The following is a 20,710-nucleotide window of genomic DNA, read 5'->3' as shown; positions in this document are numbered from 1 at the left end:
TTCGGTGGTCATGGTGTACATTGCTACAAATGGTGTTCATGTTAACTGAGGTATTCAGTATTATTGATTATTTAAAAGGGTTACGGTACATAAACACAATTATTGTATGATTACTAGATTATCAGTCAAATATTAATATACAGTTAGTTGTTTTTCAATGCTTATCACTGCAATAACTAATGTCAATTAAAACTTAATTATGGTATGGTATGATAACTTAATTAAAACGTAACTTTTGTACCGTGTTACGGACTAGTCACATGGTAATGTAGTGCCTGGTGGAAGGGGTACTGATGCATCAGTACCCCCCCTCCCCCCACCCCTTAATTTAAACCAAGCCATACATGATTTCCATTGAACTAATACTATTGTCCTTTATCATCCTCATTGGTTATAGGTAGCCTCGGTTACAGGTAGACATCCTGATGTTCATATTAGGGTATCACAATGGATATCAGTCTGGCATTGGCTGGGCAGCAATTGACCCACTATCTTTACATTAAAACAATTATCATAGTGAGGCTTGTGCTCTCTTGCTGATGGTTTCACAAGGCCAGCATAGTATAGTATAGTAAAATAATATAAACAATTGCAACATCTCTCTCTCTCTCTCTCTCTCTCTCTCTCTCTCTCTCTCTCTCTCTCTCTCTCTCTCTCTCTCTCTCTCGTGTAGAGACCTCTGCTAAACACAACCTTACTTTAATTATCTACTTAGCCATGGGGCTTGTTTACCGACAGGAAGCCAGCCCTCCTTACTTCCTCTGCCATTTCCCTGCCCCTTCCCTGTTGGGAACTCTCTCTCATCACAGACCTAACATGAGAGCAAAACATGATTATGGGACATATTATATATTTGAGCTTAAGATGTTCAGCGTCATGCACTCGTAAGTGGGCAGCAAAATGAATCCTTACAATTAAAATTACAATGAGCTTAATTTTGCCAGCTAACCCTTGTATACCTGGCAATAAACCTCTTACTGTATGCCATCCGCAAACTCAAAGGACTCTATGTTGCCCCCCATCTCCTCCTTCTGTTATATCAAAGTATTGTCCAACCCATTCTGCTCTACTGTTCCACCTGCTTCTTTAACATGCTTACTGTCAAAAACCGGGCCAAACTTACACGTGTCACAAATATAGCTGCCAAATTAATTGGTCTCCCCACACCCACACTGTCAGAGCTCAATATAAAGGCCATCTCGCACATTGCATCCGCAATAGCACAGGACAACACACACCCTCTCAACTGCCATTTCACTATCATGCCCTCTGCACGCAGGTATAGGTCCCTGTTGTGCAGGAGGGCTCGCTACGGCAAAAGCCTGGTGCCTGCAGCCATAACAGCACTCAATAAAAGGCCAAGATAAATCACCCCCAGTACTACTCTGTGTAGATGTTTATGCAGATCTGTGTAGATGTTTATTTGTTTCTGTTTATTTATTGTAATTTGTGCACCTCCCTTCCGCTATGCACACATCTATTAATAAAATCTATTCATAGCAATAATGAATTATTAATGTGAGTAAGCATTATTACCATTTTAATTATAGATGTGGTGGGTTAGACGGGTTAAGGCTTACTTAGCAGGTGATGCAAACATGTGATCAATAATGAAAAGCATGATACAAGATGAGTAACGAAAAGAGAGCTGAGCCGCAAGGCAAAGCTCTCGATCTACTGGTCGATCTTCGTTCCTATCCTCACCTATGGTCATGAGGGCTGGGTGATGACCGAAAGGACGAGATCGCGGGTACAAGCTGTGTTCAGGACAAGTACATTGCTGTAGACGTTTTTTAATTTCATTATCTATTTTCTTGTGTGCCTTTGCAGACACAAGCTCCATGAACCCAATTCAGAGAGACAATCACTTATCTGCTACTCAGTAATATATAGAGACAGAATGGTGTATGTTACAAGTTGTTTAAGCTTCTGGATGCTTAGGATATGCTTGTTCAGTTTCTTCCCAAAGGCATGAACTCTACTTCATGTGACTCATGCGGCGACAGCAGGGTGAAGGCTGTACCATGTGGTAACAGCAGCCGAGAGTAGGCTCTTGTCCAGGGTTTAGGTGTAGGCCCTGGGTAGTGCCAAGGCATGGCATGGTGGTAGCCTCCCTGCACTTGCACCTGGAACATGATCTGGATGTAGCTGTGCTTTCATGTCTGCTGGACAGTTGTTTCTTTTGAACCAAACAGCAATGGTTCTCTCAAAGCTCGGCGTGGGATGGCATAATCCTTTAGGGCAGAGTCCTCATCCACACTAATGATCTTTAAGGCTTTTTTCGTGATGAGATTTCTGCATAAGTGTGGTTTGCGAGACATTCATCGAGTACTTGATGATGTAGATTAGTTGGCTCTGCCTCTTAGCCTGTAGACCATCCTGATCACGTGACCTCACATTCTGTTTGCTTCAAGGATCAATCTCGACCTCTAACCTCCCACGTCGATTTCCAGAAATTACAATGTAATCTTAACCATTCAGGGTCTGTGTCTTAGTTGATGACTTCAAATACAGGCCGCCTCTGGAAAAACAGTAATGGAAGCCATCAAGCAATGAGCGATAACGTTAACATTAGTCAAGTAAAAACAGCCAACTGTGCAGTTATTGCAGAAAGAGTCTCAATAACAACTATTAAACCAAAGATTATACACTGGCAGAGGTTCTCAGTGGAAAAAATGCTTTCGTCTTTATCCTGTGTATCCAATGAACAGCGCACCTTGATGGTGTCACATGTTTTGTTACACTGATTGGCTGAGGAAGTTTGTCTGTCAAGGCAAGTGCTCACGCCTATTGAAATCTCTCCAGGCTATCGGCCTCTAGGATTAAGCATTATTGTTCTATTATCGGAATCATTGACCATAAAAGTGCATCAGTGCATCACTGCATGGTGGTGCATGGAAATGACTGGCACGAAGTAGATTAGCAATTCTAGCCCTAATAGCACATTTAGTAGCACTTTGTTCTACTAGGGAAACAGATGTGCTCCAGAAGTCACCAAGTCCCCTTGGTGACACACAGGAGACACACAGGAGGCGCTATCCACCTAGCCTTCTGATTGCCAACCAATGTGATTAGTCTGCATCGTGGTCGTCATGGGGTCGCAGATAGGCTGGGCTCATAATGCAATATTCACCCTCTGTCCATTACTGATTGGTCATGGTCTGCCAATTTGATTAAAGCCTGTTCAGGCCTATGCCAGAACATGAATAATGACAACTAATGAACTGCTCTACTGAGACACATGGGAATAACCCCCCCCCCATACACCCCATTTACATCCAGCTTTCCTCTGGAGCAGTGTCCTGTCGCATTGTTTTCTTCCCAGACTTTGATATTTTGAAGTGAAGAGTAAAATGAAAAAATTGTGTTTTGAGACATTTGTGTTTGTGTGTTTTCTCTGCTTTCAGGGCAAATACGCCAAGAGGAAGAGTCGTTTTAAGCGCTCAGATGGAAGCACATCCTCGGACACTACCTCCAACAGCTTTGTTCGACAGGTAAGGATTCACATGGAGCATGTGAAAACACCACCGTCTTAAGTGACTGGAACACACTGGTCTGAATCACACTGGTCTGGAACCCACTGGTCTGAAACCCACTGGTCTGAAACCCACTGGTCTGGGACACACTGGTCTGAATCATACTGGTCTGAAACACACTGGTCTGGATCACACTGGTCTGGAACACACTGGTCTGGGACACACTGGTCTGAAACACACTGGTCTGGAACACACTGGTCTGAAACAGACTTGTCTGGAACTCACTGGTCTAGAACAGTGGTTCTCAAAGTGGGGGTCGCAAAAAGTTTTCCAGGGGTTGTTAAAAATGCGATGTGATTTTGATTTTTAATATATATCTATATATATTTGTTTAACCGCGAGTGATTGTTCAAAAGAATGAATGAATGCGGGCGCGCGTGTGTATGTGTAAAATAATTAATGAATGCAGGCGCGCATGTGTGCATCCATCTGTTTAAACACACGCAAACTAAACACGTAATGCGTCATACAGTCCATGGCAATGTATATTAACGGGGGGGACACATGCATATTGGGAACACAAGTCGATAACGATAATGCATATAATACTGGTAAGAAACAATGTTTGTTAATGTATTGCATATTTCATTAAATAGAACCACAGTTACCGCATATCACATGTGTGTTATGTTTTCTTTGCCGAAATCTATTTCAGGACTCAGTATTTCTGAAGTTGTGGAAGAAAACGCTATTCCATGTGTGAATTAGGCCATATTATTTGGCCATAAACTGAGCCATTTGAAGTTTGAAATTCATGTGGTCATGCATCTGTTTCATCGGAGACTGCAAACGTGCTGTCAAAATATCAACTCGTCAGATTCAAATGCGCTCATGGCTCTTAAAGGGGATGGGAGATGGCACTCTCATTGGTTTATTGCACGTTACGCCCAAACCACACCTACGGGTAATTAGGCTACTTCAGGGCAAGCCTTTTTAGATTTGACTCGGGCGCAAGAGTAATTTATCCACCGGTATAATAGCAGCATCGCTTTAGAACCGCCCACAAAGCTTCTTGCGTTTGGCGCTTCACACTTGCGTTTCAGACTGTTAAAATAGGGCCCTAGGGCTCTAGTCTAGGCCTAAACCTGTCCTTTATTCCTCACATACAGGCTTTTGTTAACGGCACCGTGCACTGAGCCCTCTCGGATGCCAGGCCGAAACAACATTTGTTTCATTAAGACTCCTTTCAGCTGCCCACCCCTCCTTTTCCTGCAAAAAATAAATAAATAAAACAGCCAATAAAACGCTTGAGGTGGCGTTTTGAAAAGAGAAAACTTACATTTTATTAGTACATGGCATAAAGATAATTATGAGCCTTTGATTGATATCCAGACTTATTGTTCCTGTTCCCCACTTGTATTGGAGTGAACAGAGATATCTACTTTTGGGCCCCTTGAATCCTGGGACCCGTCCACAGCCCGCTTAAACAGCTGCAATACCAGGCTTGGCTGCTGATCAGCACTGGTGGATTGCGGTAGTATGCACTGCTCCTGGGGGCCTGATAATAATACGGAACAAAAATAGTCTGCCATATTTCGAGGGATGAATTTTGGCTTCCAATTGCGCAGGAGTACCCCGCATTGTCTGCGGGCGCTATTGACATTCTTACACCCTTTGGTTCGACATATATGTGCGAAAAGACACTCATTCCTGGCGTACTCGAAAAACAAGTACAGATGTTGGCTGAGCAGCGTGGAGGAAAATCTGTGTCGCTGTGTGTGGAATCAATGAATGAACTTCGAAAAAGCAGGCCCATCCTTCACATTAGTGTAAAAAAAAAAATACAAACGAAAATTCTCTCAGTTCATTTAGATCTGATGCATGTTCTTGGCTTGAATTAGATTTTTGAGGAGGAGTTTTATCGGTCATGGTCTTGTTCTATCTAGCCTAGATCTATCTGCAGATGCAATGGTCCGTCATGTTTAAGTTCTTGTTAAAAATAAACTAGGCAACTTGTTGTTTTCTTTTGATAGAATTGTTTCTTATTTGATTATTTTCCTTTCAGTTTGTACAATTGTGTGAACATGCGATGAACAGGACAGGTGTCAAAATAAAATTAAACAAAAAAATAAAAAGGGGGTCGCCAGACGTCACCAGGGAGTTTTTGGGGGTCGCCAGGGGAAAAGTTTATGAACCACTGGACTAGAAAACACTGGTCAAGGGATTTAATCTTGGCCTGGTTTAGCAGGAGATACTGATTTGGATAGGCTCAAGCTAAAGGGTATACACAAATATACAAACTCAAACTTATGTAGAGTATTATAAATCCCCACTCTTGTTTGCACTGAGACATAGTGGAAAACCAGTTGGTCAGAACCGCTTTGCAACAGACGCAGACATTTTGTTACGTCTTTCGTTGATGAGCTGTTCTGCCCATTGCCTAGCGGCCAAGGTTGACTACATTTTAACTCAAATGCGTGGTGAAAAAATCGCCAGAAAAACTGTATCCAGTTACTTTAACCTATTAAACCATTTGGAAAGAGAAACTAACATTCAAGGGAAAACGATTAGAAAAAACAAAAACAACTAGTAATATTGATATTGACAAATTGTATGCATTGCCGTCATTGCTTATGTATGCTAATCATGGCCCCCCTAGAACGGACCTCTTCTATAAAATGGGTTAATTCAGAAATATATGAGGGATTCAAAAAATATCTGTTATATCGCATGACTTTTTCTTGAGATACCCTACAGGGGGAAACTCTTAACCATGTGGGCCTCACTCCACAGGATCACAAAGTTGACTTGAAGGGTCTTCGAGGCGTATTTGGAATACCGATTTTCACATTAGATTTGTGGACACAATAGTTGTATAACAAATTTGTAGAACATTTATTTCAGTAGCAGTATATGAAAGTCCTCGCAGTTCACTTCTGATCCAGACCAAAGTGATGCTTTGTCAAAGGCAAATAGGTCCACGTTTTGATTTTGACCACTTCATCCGTGAGAGGAAATGGTTTGACCTGCCATGGAATGACATTTACTGTCCCCTCCCCCCTTCTCCCCCCATCAGAGTCGCTACATAGAAAAATAAGTAAACATGGCGTCTCTGCTATACACAAACAGAGGGAGCTGAACTCTAAAGGTTAGCCTGCACCTACTGCCCCAGCACCACAGCTAGTTGTCTTCAAACCCAGTCCGCTCTCTTCAGACCAGCACCATACAGAGGACAGGCTGTGCCTAGGATGAGATAGGATAACAGTCATAACAGTCTGTAACGATAACATCTATGTATATTTTTTCTACAAATAAATATATGTACATTTCTTTTTTTTAATATTTTTGATATTATATTTTGTCTCTACTATAATATCTATACGTAACGTATACCCAATCAGTTATTATCTTATATGTCTCTCCCCAGAAGTTCTGCTATCACAAAGTACGATTTCTGGATCCAAAATCAGTTTTTGTTGGGATTGTCATGTTGATTGTTAATGGTTTTTATCCCTTATTATGAAGACTCACATAGGTGTGGCTCAGTAAAATGGAAAACCGGGCATGATCGTTTTTTTCACTGGTAATGACCTGACTAGAAGGTCAAATAATAGAACCAAAGCTTATTTGAGTTCAATTAAGTTTATTCAAACACTCATACTAATTGCTTTGGGATCTAACTGTGTAGCGCACATAAGAACAGAGAACTGAAGGAGATGAGCTTCCAGATGAGATAACCTCATATATACGGTCAGCTGCGTAGGATCAGGCAGTTCAGGGTTGAGCACCGAAACTCGGTTCCAGTAGGGAACCGGTTCCGACGTAAACGGTTGTAACGAGATCGAATAAGAACGCACATTTCGGTTCCTCATAACGGTGCCTGGCGTTTTTTAACGCCCCCTGCCCCGCCCCCATGGTGTTGCGGCGTCAACTTGCGTTAGTGCTGGGCGCTATACCGGTTCAGACTGAATAACGGTGTGTATTTTCGTTAGGAAATGCTTTTGTTATATACCGCCATACCGGTGTATTTGTTCGGAACGCAGCGCTGCGCGACACTGTTTCAGACGGGACCCTTTTCAATGTTGCGCTAAACACGCATGGTACGACTACGACTTTCTTTATAGGTCCATGACTGCGAGGCGTGGTATTTCAGGCTAACTGGTAAAAGAGTGTGTCACGGCTTTCAAACATATAAACCATAAAGCCTGGGCTCCTCGAGACTCGGGACGGACTTGTCAACGCGCTGTGGCGTCACTTACTTGATGTTGTTTTGATTGAAGATCGGCAGGTTGTAGTGGGTGAACGTGAATGAACGTGTGTGTGTGTGTGTGTGTGTGTGTGTGTGTGTGTGTGTGTGTGTGTGTGTGTGTGTGTGTGTGTGTGTGTGTGTGTGTGTGTGTGTGTGTGTGTGTGTGTGTGTGTGTGTGTGTGTGTGTGTGTGTGTGTGTGTGTGTGTGTGTGTGTGTGTGTGTGTGTGTGTGTGTGTGTGTGTGTGTGTGTGTGTGTTGCGAGCTAATGTAATTTTAAAGTAACAAACAAACTCAAAGCCGATGCATGCATCCAAAACTTTCTGTTCAAAACCAAATAAACAAATCAAAAACAGTCGTTATTCGCTTCAAATACTTTTTCTTTTCAAAACTTGGGAATTAATACAGCGCGGTACCGAGCGGTTGAAAACAATGTTGGCGTCTCCTGTGGCTGCCTTGCGCACCTGAGTTATGTTACTTAATATGACTTTGGCAATAATGTTGCGCCATGATGCGTGCCTGCCTGCTTTCACCAAGTAATTAATATTATTATTATTATTATTATTATTACTCATAACAAGTCGTGCATGTATGCAAGTGTGTGCAGTTTCGTTTTTTTAAGTATACCGGTTCGAGAACCGTTTTAGCACCGGAACCGTTTGAAAAGTACAGAGTAGGCACCGGTATCGGATAAAACCCAAACGATACCCAACCAGGCGGTGAGGTCCTCATGTCTGACGTGCTCAGGAAGGCTTTTCTGATCTTTGGATCAAAAACTGTTTCCTAGAGGTGGACATTTTGTATGGCTGGGAGTTATTCGATTGTTAATGCATCTTTGCTTTGCATCAACTCAGCTTCTCTCTGATGGCAGCAAGCCCGAATGCAGAGATAACCTCCATTTAAAGAGGATCATTTTCCAAAGACTTGTTCAGTAATGGAACAATTCAGTGTGGAAACATTTCAGCTCAGTGACACCTTTTTCAGAACCTTATGTAATTTTGTTCCTGGGTACACACAACGACCAGTCACTATATGCAATGCAGATTTCATCCTTCTAATGACAGATACAACTTAAAGTACAGCTAGAGTTCAGATGTGCTGTGGTTGAAAGGGGATTTATATTTATATTTACAGTATATTTCACACTTACCTGGGCTTTAGTGTGCACCCCATTAGTTTGCTCGTTCAACTATTTAGATATTTGATTTCCGTGTAACATAAAACAAAGTCCCCAAAACAGACTGAAATTGCTGCCATTACTGACTTGAGAAACTTATGCTGCTTCTCTTAGATTTTATTATCTTATTGTCTATCTTTTTAATATTAGTAATGTACTTCTCTCTTGTGCACTTCAATGCTTACTTTTAGGCCCCGTCCACACGAAGCCGAAACGGGCGAAACCGTTCCGGTTTCGATCTATCCGGTTTCGGAGTATCTCCGTAAAGACGGAGTCAAGCGAAACCGGGTAGATCTGTAGAAATGCTGTAGTACACATGCCAGGCCCATAAGGGACGCTGCTTCTGCTACAGAAATCCAGAAGAAAATTAAATAAGAAGAAGAGGCGAGCATGCGCATAAAGGCTGCCCCCCCGAACCACTAACAACACAAACAAACAGTCAGTCAACAGTCTCAATAAATAATGGCTTAGCAACCCAACAAGGGACATGATCTGCTGCAGAACGATTTATTCCGCCATCATCTTTGTTGTTGTGAGTTCTGAGACTCCGCGGGCTTAACAGTCATTGGCTAGAGGGTCGAGGGGTGTGGCGATGACGTCATGGTTTACGGTTTCAGTCGGTTTCAGGCGTCCACACGAATCCAAAACGAAACCGGGTAGATTTGAAACCACCTCCGAGGGTGGTTTCAGAAGTTTACGGTTTCGGTCAGCGGATTCGCCGGCTTCGTGTGGACGGAAGGCTGAACCGTACAAGACCTTTGCGGTTTCGCCATGAAATCGGCTTCATGTGGACGGGACCTTAGTGTTGCCTTATCTGTTGTTTACTTTTAGTGTTGTCTTATCTGTTGTGTATGTGCGCTTTATCTTTTCACCGTGGGATAGTGAGAATTGTCTTCTCGATTGCTTTGTATGTCTACATGTGAAGTAGTTGACATTAAAGCTGACTTGGACTTTGTAAGGAACCCTTCCCCTACAATAGGAGCCAAACAAACCTCAAACTCTACATTAGACCCACAATATTGTCCTTTCTGATGTATGTGTCACCCTTCATTTTTCAACAAGTTATTTAATTATGTTAATAGTTAGCGCTGAATGAAGAATACAACTGAAACCGTGCTACCATGTGGACTAACTAGGTCATGGTTTCTAACCATAGACATTTCCAATGAGGTCACTTATTGAAAACCTTAAAAAAACTAAACAACAAACACAGTCAGAGAGAAGTTTGTTGTCTCTTTGCTCTGCAGGATTGGGTTGACAAAAACATATTGAAATGGAGTAAAGCTTTTAGTGTTGATTTATGTTAATCTATTAACATTATTCACTCTCAAAGTTTTGTGTGCACTGGTCTTAGCATTTTAAAATTATCGGGAAAGGCTTTCAACAGGGATCGGGGCTAGACTGATCCGCAGAAGGAAACAGAGTTTGCACTTGTGAGGTTGAGATCATCTCATTTGGCTGGTTTCTAAGATGAGGCCGAATATACATTTCCTCCACAAATCCTTGAAGTTAGTGAAGACTTTTCAATGTGTGTCTATGTGCAGCTCCATGGCTAAGGCTCATCCGAACTTGTTGTCGGGAGAAACACTGACGTTATTAAGGACAGGTACTTTCTCGTGCATGAAGGAATATTATGGCCTTTTGTCCTGCTAACGCAGTGGAAGAAAAGGTGATTTCAACCCCTTTGGGGACTTACATAATGCTCATACTGTATGAATGTACATGCTCCCACACACATAACACACACACACGCGCGCTTAAACACGCAAACAAACAGACACACACATGCACACACAAATATACGCCTATTGTGGAACACAAAACAAAACATTTGATAATATGTCAAATGGATACATTTAAGGGTCACAATACGACAGTATACATCATACATCACATTTTCCATAGTGCTGATGCTTGCTAATACACTTGTGCAACTAAAAGCAGAGCGCTGTGTAGGCTTTAGTCTCACACACACCTACGCAAGAACATACTCAAACACATAGAAATCCACAATCAACCAACAGCGCGGCTGGTACACCGGGCCCGGTTTCCATAGCAACCGGGCCACTAAATCTCCCTCGAAGTGCAGGCACTGCACCCTGGGTGGGTTGAAGAGACTCAGATGAAGAGAAAGGGATGGGTTTGCCTGTGTTTGTGTGTGTGTGTGTGTGTGTGTGTGTGTACGCACGCGCACGTGTTTGTGTCTGTTTTTGCGTGTGAGTGTGTGGGCAAAGATCATTCCAGGTTTGTTGCAATCAAGCTCAATGTGTGCAGGTATAGCTTAGAAAGGCAACATTTCAGCAGTTTTTCGGGAGCATGTGGTTTCATGCAACCTAAGAAAAGATCCTGTGATCGACTCTAGGCCAGTCTGCAAATGCCATCCCATTGCTGCTCATGATTTTGTGCCAGTTATAAAGAGACAAAGCATGTTTTCATGTTCAGAAAGTGGTGATTGTGAGGGGGGTTTCCAGTTTCCATTCGGACGGGGTGTAATTAGTGTGTCTGTCATCCATCCATCCAGCCCGACCATGGCTGCTGGTTCCACTGGCCCTCTCGCTGGTCAGTAACCAGCCGCCTGTTCGTTACACTGCAGCCTGTCGGGACCAGTGTAAATGTACCAACCTAAATGACAGCATAGGTTGTTTGTATAGGTCGTCCAACGCGACCCACATGAAAGCTTCAGCCCCTGATCGACTGATAGAAGACACAGCCAGATGTCACGTGTGTCAAGGTTCTGCCTGCCAAAACAAAATGGGGGACAATTTTTATAACCTCAGTGGAAAAAGGAAAATGTTCAGGATTAACATTTGTAGCGATAAATTTAGTATTTTTTCAGCCATTGAATGTGTATGATTTTCAGTTTGTTAGTTAATGCAACATCTTTCACCATCGCCATGGTGATCAATATCAACACTTCTCTCCCTGAAGCCACACAGCTCGCATGAATTGTTTGCGTTGAGCAGCGTGAGTCATCTGAGCTGCTACGTTGTGTTATTTTATGTAACTGATGATGTTCTTTCAATCAAAACATCGTGACCCAGGGATGACGTCATCCTTCTCCTTTGTAAGGGACGAGGGCGACGTGTTCTTGGGAGGCTAAACGGGAAGTTTCATGACGTTATCGTGACAGAGGGATCCCACTTTAAAGTCTTTTGAAGTGTGAATGCATCAATTGTAGATGATGTACAATATGTCCAGCACTACAGGAAATTATGTCATAAGTAGTTGACCTAGGCGTCAAGGACACTTGGGAGTGAGCAAGAGACCCCTTATATAAAAAGAGGCCTTATCGTTGACACTTATCGTTGGCCTCAAGGACAAGAATTATTATACATTTGAGGGACGAAAATACAATTCAAATTTATCGCTAGAAATCTTATCAAAACATTTCAAAATCTTAAAATGTCTAATTTCCACTGAGAATAAAACTAATGTCATCTGCTTCGTTTTGGCAAGGCAGAACCTTGAAATATGGTTGTTTCTTTGAGAAGTTTATTGGGGACTTAAAAGTTTATATGGGTTGTGTTGGACGACCTATGCAAACGACTCGGTCTGTCCTCTGTTAAAAGATGGTTGCTGTAAGCTGATCTATGCTTCACCTCCCCCACCATATGAGATGGGCGCCCTCTGGTGGAAAAAATCAGAATTGTTTTCTGGTTAGATTTTCTTTTCCTTTCTTATTTTTTTCTGTTTTAGAGAACCACCATCTGGATTCTCAGTAGTGATTTTATTCACATGCGTCCTCCCAGGAATGTGGATGTGTCGGACTGCACTGTGACTAACACAAATGTTGTAATGATAGACTGACTGAGGATAGGGTTGAATTTAGGGATTTGCGGGGCGGTCAGACACCCACTCAGTCAGACACCCAAGTCAGTGTTTGGGGGGGCGGCAGCAAATGGCTGATGGCTGCATACTGGGCCTATGGCTGTGTTCATGTCCCTGTTTTTCTCTCCTGCCAGGCTAAATATAATTCCCCACTTTGCGAATGTAGCACAAGTCCTGCAACCTGACCTCCTCCCAACCCATACCCCCTCACACCCACCTCACCTCACCCCTCCCACCCCAGCTCAACCCATCCCCAACCGCCACTGCACCCTTGGCTTCTATGTCGTCCCCTTACACAAGGTTCATTTTCTCTGAGCTTTTGTGTGTGTGTGTGTGTGTGTGTGTGTGTGTGTGTGTGTGTGTGTGTGTGTGTGTGTGTGTGTGTGTGTGTGTGTGTGTGTGTGTGTGTGTGTGTGTGTGTTTGAGGGGGGTTGGGGCATGGGCAGTTAGTGCTCTTCTATTTTCAAACATACAGTACTCTTGGCTCTCTCTCTTTCTCTCTCTCTCACACACATACACGCGCATAGACTCTTGTGAAAATACTTACACATACACAGACACCCACTGAGGTCCACACATACATACATACATACATACATACACACACACGCCCACACAGTTGTGTCTGTGGGGACCTTGGCCCGTGGTGAGCCGCAGTGCGGTGAGAGTGGCACAGGAGGTATGGAGACCACCGAAAGGATTCGCAGGCCCCTTATGGTAAGAAGGATCTGACTAAATGTATTTAACTCGTCCGTTTGGTTCACCAAACAGGACACTCAACGTTAATAGAGAGTTTGTTAATGCGTGTGTGTGTGCGTTTGTGTGTGTGTGTTTGTGTGGGTGTATGTCTCGGTAACTAGAGTTACTAACAACCGCCACAGAGAGAAAAAGGACTAACTAAGTGTGTGTGTGTGTGTGTGTGTGTGTGTGTGTGTGTGTGTGTGTGTGTGTGTGTGTGTGTGTGTTTGTGTATTGGTCAGTTGCGTTACTGCAACTCCTTTGCCTAATTTAGCCCCTCCATTTTGGGCTGTGCTACAGCTGCCGTAGCGCCCTGCCATTTGTATTTAGCCTCCCATGTCCCACTGGTAGCCTGTGCTGCTATGTGAGCTGCCTGCCCTGGACTGGTGTCCCAGACCGTTGGGCCCTTCCTGGGGCCTCATGGCCTCACAAAGGCCTGGTCTTGTTCCTACACCAAGAGTGTAGGAAGTCCAAGGCAAAGTTGGACTCAAGGTTTTCAGATTTCGTTTTCTATTACTCACAAACCTGGCCTGAATGATTTATTCTTTACCTTAACACTCCATGGTTCTTATACGTACACATCGTTCAACCATCGTTCATACGGAATTAAGGACAGTGCAAGCTGTTCCAGATAATATCACCTACCTTAATGGGTGAGCTAGGGGCTTGTGTTTGGCTGAGAAACGTCTCCAGCCTGTCTGGCCGGTTTGGGAATTCAATTGTTATTGAGCAACACTTCAGGGCCTTTTTACCCAGTAAAACTTTAGCTGCCTGCCCAGCGGGTTGCCATGACGATCTCTCTCTCTCTCTCTCTCTCTCTCTCTCTCTCTCTCTCTCTCTCTCTCTCTCTCTCTCTCTCTCTCTCTCTCTCTCTCTCTCTCTCTCTCTCTCTCTCTCTCTCTCTCTCTCTCTCTCTCTCTCTCTCTCTCTCGTTGTGTCATAAACTGTCAATAATGTTATTGGAGACATCTATGTTGTGTGTGTGTGTGTGTGTGAGTGCCTGCATAATCTTAGATGTGGCCCTTTCCGGGATGACATCTATGTTAATCAACCCCATAATGTATAACCTCTCACCTACATATTCATATAAAAGGATACAGCTACAATGCTACAATAGTAGCTGTATCCTCCGTTTCAATTCAAAAAGCTTTATGGTACGACCATTGTTGTGAACAGTATTACCGATGCATTATTGATCTTTATTTTTTACGCCTGATGGAAGTATGTTTTCTTTCCCTACGAGAGTTTTGTACTTTGTTAATGCATAATAATTAAAAAATATATACATGAAAAAATAAAATATGTATTTTTTTTTTTATATACATTGGTAGTCAAGGCGGGGCCCTATTGTTGTTAAGGTGCTCGCCTTAACAACACAGTGCTGGGGGAAACACTGCAATTACAATCGTCACGAGTGGCTTCAATACCACAAATGACATTTACTACTCAATTTCATGGAAGTGAAGTACTAATAATACTGATTGTACAAATACAACTACCACAGTGATAATACTAATACCAACACTTGAAGTAGAAATAATACATAGATTAATAATATTAATAACACTAATACGTACAAAATACTAATAGTAGTACTAGTAGTAATACTACTTCTACTAGTACTACGTCTACTCATAATTAAAGTACAAAAAACACTTTTAATGTTACAGATACCATTGATACTATTAATCATCTATTATTATTGCTATAATACCTTTTTAATATCAACCAAGTCATAATCATTTTTGGCCATTTGTTTCACTGAACTGCTTGAGTAGCTTAATACAAAACAGCTGCAAGAGTTATGTTTAATAGCCACCTGTTCACTTCAGGTTAAAGTCCATTTTATTTCTCAGCCTGTCATATATCTCACCAGGCAAGCGGTTAGTATGACACTGCTAGAGGTTCTGCGTGTAACTGGCCAAAAGAACAGCATGCCTGAGATCAGGTGGTGAGTAACTATTTTGAAAAAAGGGCTGAGTGTGAAGTGAAGCAAGTAACCAAATTAGAATCAAATGAAAATCTTCAGGCGAGAAAAGGAGAGGGGGAGAAGAGTAAAAAAGTAGAATAGGAAAAGGTGGAGTTCAGATTCCCTTCTGCGTGCGATTCTGTGTTGAAGGGGAGTGTAGCAGCAATATTGAATATCTCTCTCAAAATAGCATTTCTTTAGGACTGTAATTGTGCATGTTTGTGTACATGTACATGTGTGATTTGATGTGTTTGTTTGTGTGTGTGCGTGTTTAATCTTGCATGTCTGTATATGTGGGTCAACACATTCCAGGATGACCACACATTGATCTCTCTCTCTCTCTCTCTCTCTCTCTCTCTCTCTCTCTCTCTCTCTCTCTCTCTCTCTCTCTCTCTCTCTCTCTCTCTCTCTCCTCTCTCTCTCTCTCTCTCTCTCTCTCTCTCTCTCTCTCTCTCTCTCTCTCTCTCTCTCTCTCTCTCTCTCTCTCTCTCTCTCTCTCTCTCTCTCTCATGGGATGACACAGATGTTAATCAACCTGATCAAATACGAGTCCTCTCCTGTTATCATTTCTCTCCATCTCTTTTTCTCCTCTCTGTCGTTCCTCTCTCTCACTTTATCATAGCTGGTAACCTTCCCTTCTCTCCTCCTATCCTAGGCTAAGGTTTTGCCATTACATTTTCGGAAATGCAATATATGTTCCTATAAAAGGATACAGCTATGTTAGTGAATGAGATAAAGTAGCTCATGTGTGCAATAGAATTTCTTCTTTTTACGATTTGCCACATTATTGATTCAATTGACTATTGTGCTTTTAACTGAGTTTCGTGTGTGAGAAAGTGTGTGCCGAGGATTTGTGAGTAAGGCAATGCAAGGCAATTGTTTTTGCATAACGCAATCAAGCAGTCCAGTGTGCATTACAGAGACACTCATAGGTCTCTCTCTCTCTCTCTCTCACTCTCTCTCTACCATTGTTATTCTACGTTTTCCTATTATTATTATTATCCTGCCATGGGAGTCTATGGCCGCCCATGGAACGCCTTGGTAAAAAGTTGTTGATTCAGGACAGTCCCATGATCCCTCACAGCAATTTTGGCGTCGCTAGCTCAAGAGCTCTAGCGCCACCAACAGGTCAAAGGTGGAAATGCTTTCATGTTTATAACGTTTGACCCATTCATCCAATTTTCACAATCAAGGTATCATCATATCTCTGCAAAGCTTTCATGTATCCGAACCAAACTTGCCTCATAGTCTTATGACTCTTATCCTGATGCCCAAATAATTTGGTGACATTTGAACTCTAGGTCAAATGTTGTTTGACCACAGCGAGTGTCAACATTTCTCAGTCTATCTTTTATATTTTGATGTGAAACTTGTTGAAAGTGCTGAAGGCTGTGTGTCGGACGTAGATCTATCGTCTTGCTGTGGCTACTCTGGTCAATTCTGCTTGCGGACGAGTCGTGTTAGCTTGCGACGACGTGCACGATCAACGCAACAAACTATGGCAGAATACGTATGTCAGCTCTGATCCGTAGGCGGATGCGTTGTTAGCAGCCCTTAGAAAGCAACTTCAATGTATTTTTTATTGTGATAACCATTTGACAATAGCTTTCAATGTAAGGGAAATGTGACTGAGACGGTCTTCCTGTAGTCCAGTGTTTCCCATACATAGACCATTGTGTGGCGCGGCGCCACAGAATCAACATCGAGCGCCACGAATTGATTTTTTTTTTTAATAACGCGATTTGGAAATCTAAAAATCGTTCCGTCCATTCATCTCTGCATAGCACTCGTTCTCCCTGTCATTCTCACACACACACACACACACACACGGAGCGAGAATGACGATGCTAACACATGAACCCACCGATGTCACCCGTCGCTTAGCAACCGGACACGCTGGGGTTGTTAAGTTACCGGACTACTGAAACTACTACGGAGTGATAATAACAAAGACGTGAATCAGGCAATAAATCCAATTTCCTTGACAGCGGTAAGGTTCGGTGTGCATTAAAGTACAGACGGAGTGGACCAATTGCGAACTACTGCAGCTGCTCCAAGTTAAACCCCAAACTAAGTATTTATAGCGGACTACACCACCTATTCTATTCCGCATAGAATTCTATTCCGAACCGATTGAGGCGTATATATATATGATACTTTTCTATTCCGATTGAGCTGTTCTTCCACATCTATGCAAATCAGATGTGTCCGCATGTAAACGCAGAGTTACATGCACACTCACTGACGGCCGCGTCGCCGTATCGCAGACGTCAGTGAGTGCGCCGCCGCCCCGCCCCCCCCCCCCCCCCGCACCACACATTGGTCCTTGGTCTGTGGGAAACACTGTAGTCTGTCCACCAAAATTAGTTTATGGAGTCATATTCTGCTTGGCCCCCTCATTGCTGCCTGCAGCTATATTTGGGTGTCAAGCAGCGAAGCTGCGAGACAACCTATTGTTTTCGTATGAATTGGGTGTCAAGCAACTACGTTGCGAGACAACCTATTGTTTTTGTATGAGTTCTTATTATTACGCTGCCATGGGAGTCAATGGCAGCCTATAGAACCGCTTGGCGAAAAGTTGTGAAATTTGGCACACTGGTTCAGGACAGCCCCATTAGCCCATTAGGCCAATCTCAGGTTGCTAGCCCAACAGCTCTAGCGCCACCAACAGGTCAAAGTTGGACATGCATTCATGTTCATAACTTTTGACTTATTCGACCAATATTCACAAACCTGGTATCATTGGATTCCTTGAACCAAGCCCAGTTCAACACACCCTATGACGTCATTGCGCCATGACGTATATTTCCGCCATCTTGGTTTATGTCAAAAACCTTCAAAATGCTACTCCTATCACAAATCTTGTCCAATCATCTCGAAACTTGGCACACATGATCTTCTGGCCATGTTTGATGAAAAACATTGAATAGATTTGTCAAATTCAAAACCGTTTGCCCGCTAAAGCCAATCCGTATAGCGAGTATATTATTTTTTGCAGAAATATCCGCGGCAGCAAATGATATTCGACCGCGAAGCCCCCAAACCAGAAACACGCCAATATCTCAGCAGCCCTTTGACATATCATAACCAAACTTGATACAAAGACCCATAACATCATCATGGGGACACTCAATGAATTTGGTGACCATTGACCTCTAGGGGGCGCTATAATTAATGAAGACGTGTTTTAACTCCTCTCTCTTCACATGAGTACATTTCAAACTTATTTTTAATGTCTGAAGATACTGCCAGACCTCCTTATATAGCTTATAAATTATTTCTCATTGCAACATCAGAACTTGGCCACCATGTTGAAAGTTGTCAAAATCAGTTGAAAATTTCCACAGGCCACAAATTATGTCCAATCTTCATATATGGCATATATGATCTTCCGACCAAGCTGAACAAACATATCAAACCGCTTTCTCAGATTCAAAACCGTTTGGCCGTGACAGCCAATCAAACTCGAGTGGCGCTCATTAATGGGTAGACACTGCACTCGTGTGGCGACAAGCGGTACTTAATGTATAATGCAACAATGACTATATTTACCATTCCGCCCACCTACAATATAAACTGCAATTCCCACTGGATTAGATGCTTCACGAACCACCTCCAGAACGGATGCTTGTTTACATTGTGTCCCTTTTAGCGATATTGTTCCGAATACCCCCATGTATTTGTGACATTTCTTCTGTCAGGCAGACTGTATTGCGCCCTTACCTCTAGGTGGGGTCCTTTTCCCAATTACTCAACCCACCGGCTGTCGGTATTGCCGATTTCCGAGACGGTCGTCATGACCCTCTGGCCGATTACGTCCATCCGGCAGAATTAGCCTACCGAGTCCCATTATGCTTGACACCCACATTGCTGCTCGCAGCTATATTTGGGTGTCAAGCAACTACGTTGTGAGACAACCTATTGTTTTTGTATGAGTTCTTATTATTATTTACCTGCAATGGGAGTCAATGGCAGCCCATAGAACCGCTTGGCGAAAAGTTGTGAAATTTGGCATACTGGTTCAAGACAGCCCCATTAGCCCATTAAGCCAATCTCAGGTCGCTAGCCCAACAGCTCTAGCGCCACCAACAGGTCAAAGTTGGACATGCATTCATGTTCATAACTTTCGACCCATTCAACCAATAATCACAAACCAGATATCATTGGATTCCTTGAACCAAGCCCAGTTCCACGCACCCTATGACGTCATTGAGACATGACGTATATTTCCGCCATCTTGGTTTATGTTAAAAACCTTCAAAATGCTACTTCTATCACAAATATTGTCCAATCAACTCGAAACTTGGCACACATGATCTTCCGGCCATGCTTGATAAAAAACATTGAATAGATTTTTCAAATTCAAAACCGTTTGCCCGCTAGAGCCAATCAAATTTGGATGTAAGCCCATATCTCAGCAGCCCTTTGACATATCATAACCAACCTTGGTATATAGACCCTTGCCCCCATAAAGCTGACACTGAATGAATTTGGTGACCTTTGACCTCTAGGGGGCGCTGTTTTTAATGTCGATGTGTTTGGACTCCTCTCTCTTCACATGAGTACATTTAAAACGTATTTTCAATGTCTGGTGATACTATCAGACCTCCCCATATAGCTCATATATTACTTCTTGCAGAAATAACCGCGACAGTCAATGATATTCGACCGCGAACCCCCCAAACCGGAAACACGCCAATATCTCAGCAGCCCTTTGACATATCATAACCAAACTTGATAAATAGACCTATAACATCATCATGGGGACACTCAATGAATTTGGTGACCATTGACCTCTAGGGGGCGCTATAATCAATGAAGACGTGTTTTAACTCCTCTCTCTTCACATGAGTACATTTCAAACTTATTTTCAATGTCTGATGATACTGTCAGACCTCCCCATATAGCTTATGAATTATTTTTCATGGCAACATCAGAACTTGGCCACCATTTTGAAAGTTGTCAAAATCTGTTGTAAATTTCCACAGGCCACAAATTATGTCCAATCTTCATGAAACTTGGCAAATATGATCTTCAGACCAAGTTGAACAAATATATTAAACAGCTTTCTCAAATTCAAAACCGTTTGGCCGTGACAGCCAATCAAACTTGACGTTGCTCATTAATGGGTAGACACTGCACTCGTGTGGCGCTCATTAATGGGTAGACACTGCACTCGTGTGGCGACAAGCGGTACTTAATGTATAATGCAACAATGACTATATTTACCATTCCGCCCACCTACTATATAAACTGCAATTCCCACTGGATTAGA

General features: G+C 42.7%; 1 protein-coding gene across 9 annotated transcripts in view; it reads left to right on the top strand.

Annotated features, from left to right (window-relative positions):
• Positions 1-20,710, top strand: part of cacnb1 (calcium channel, voltage-dependent, beta 1 subunit) — a 55,010-nt gene that overhangs the window by 2,162 nt on the left and 32,138 nt on the right. For 6 of the 9 annotated variants that reach the window (XM_060072784.1, XM_060072776.1, XM_060072769.1 and 3 more), the window contains exon 2: positions 3,408-3,494. In XM_060072784.1, coding sequence (XP_059928767.1) covers positions 3,408-3,494 — 87 coding nt within the window. Of the gene's footprint in view, positions 1-3,407; positions 3,495-13,024; positions 13,446-15,315; positions 15,418-20,710 lie in introns of those variants that run through there. The other 3 variants (XM_060072792.1, XM_060072801.1, XM_060072810.1) reach the window with 3 other exon arrangements.

This window comes from Gadus macrocephalus, chromosome 2, assembly GCF_031168955.1.
Source record: "Gadus macrocephalus chromosome 2, ASM3116895v1".
Classification (NCBI taxonomy): Eukaryota; Metazoa; Chordata; class Actinopteri; order Gadiformes; family Gadidae; genus Gadus; species Gadus macrocephalus.
Note: the sequence above shows the minus strand (reverse complement) of the source record. Positions and strands in the feature narration are given on the sequence as shown.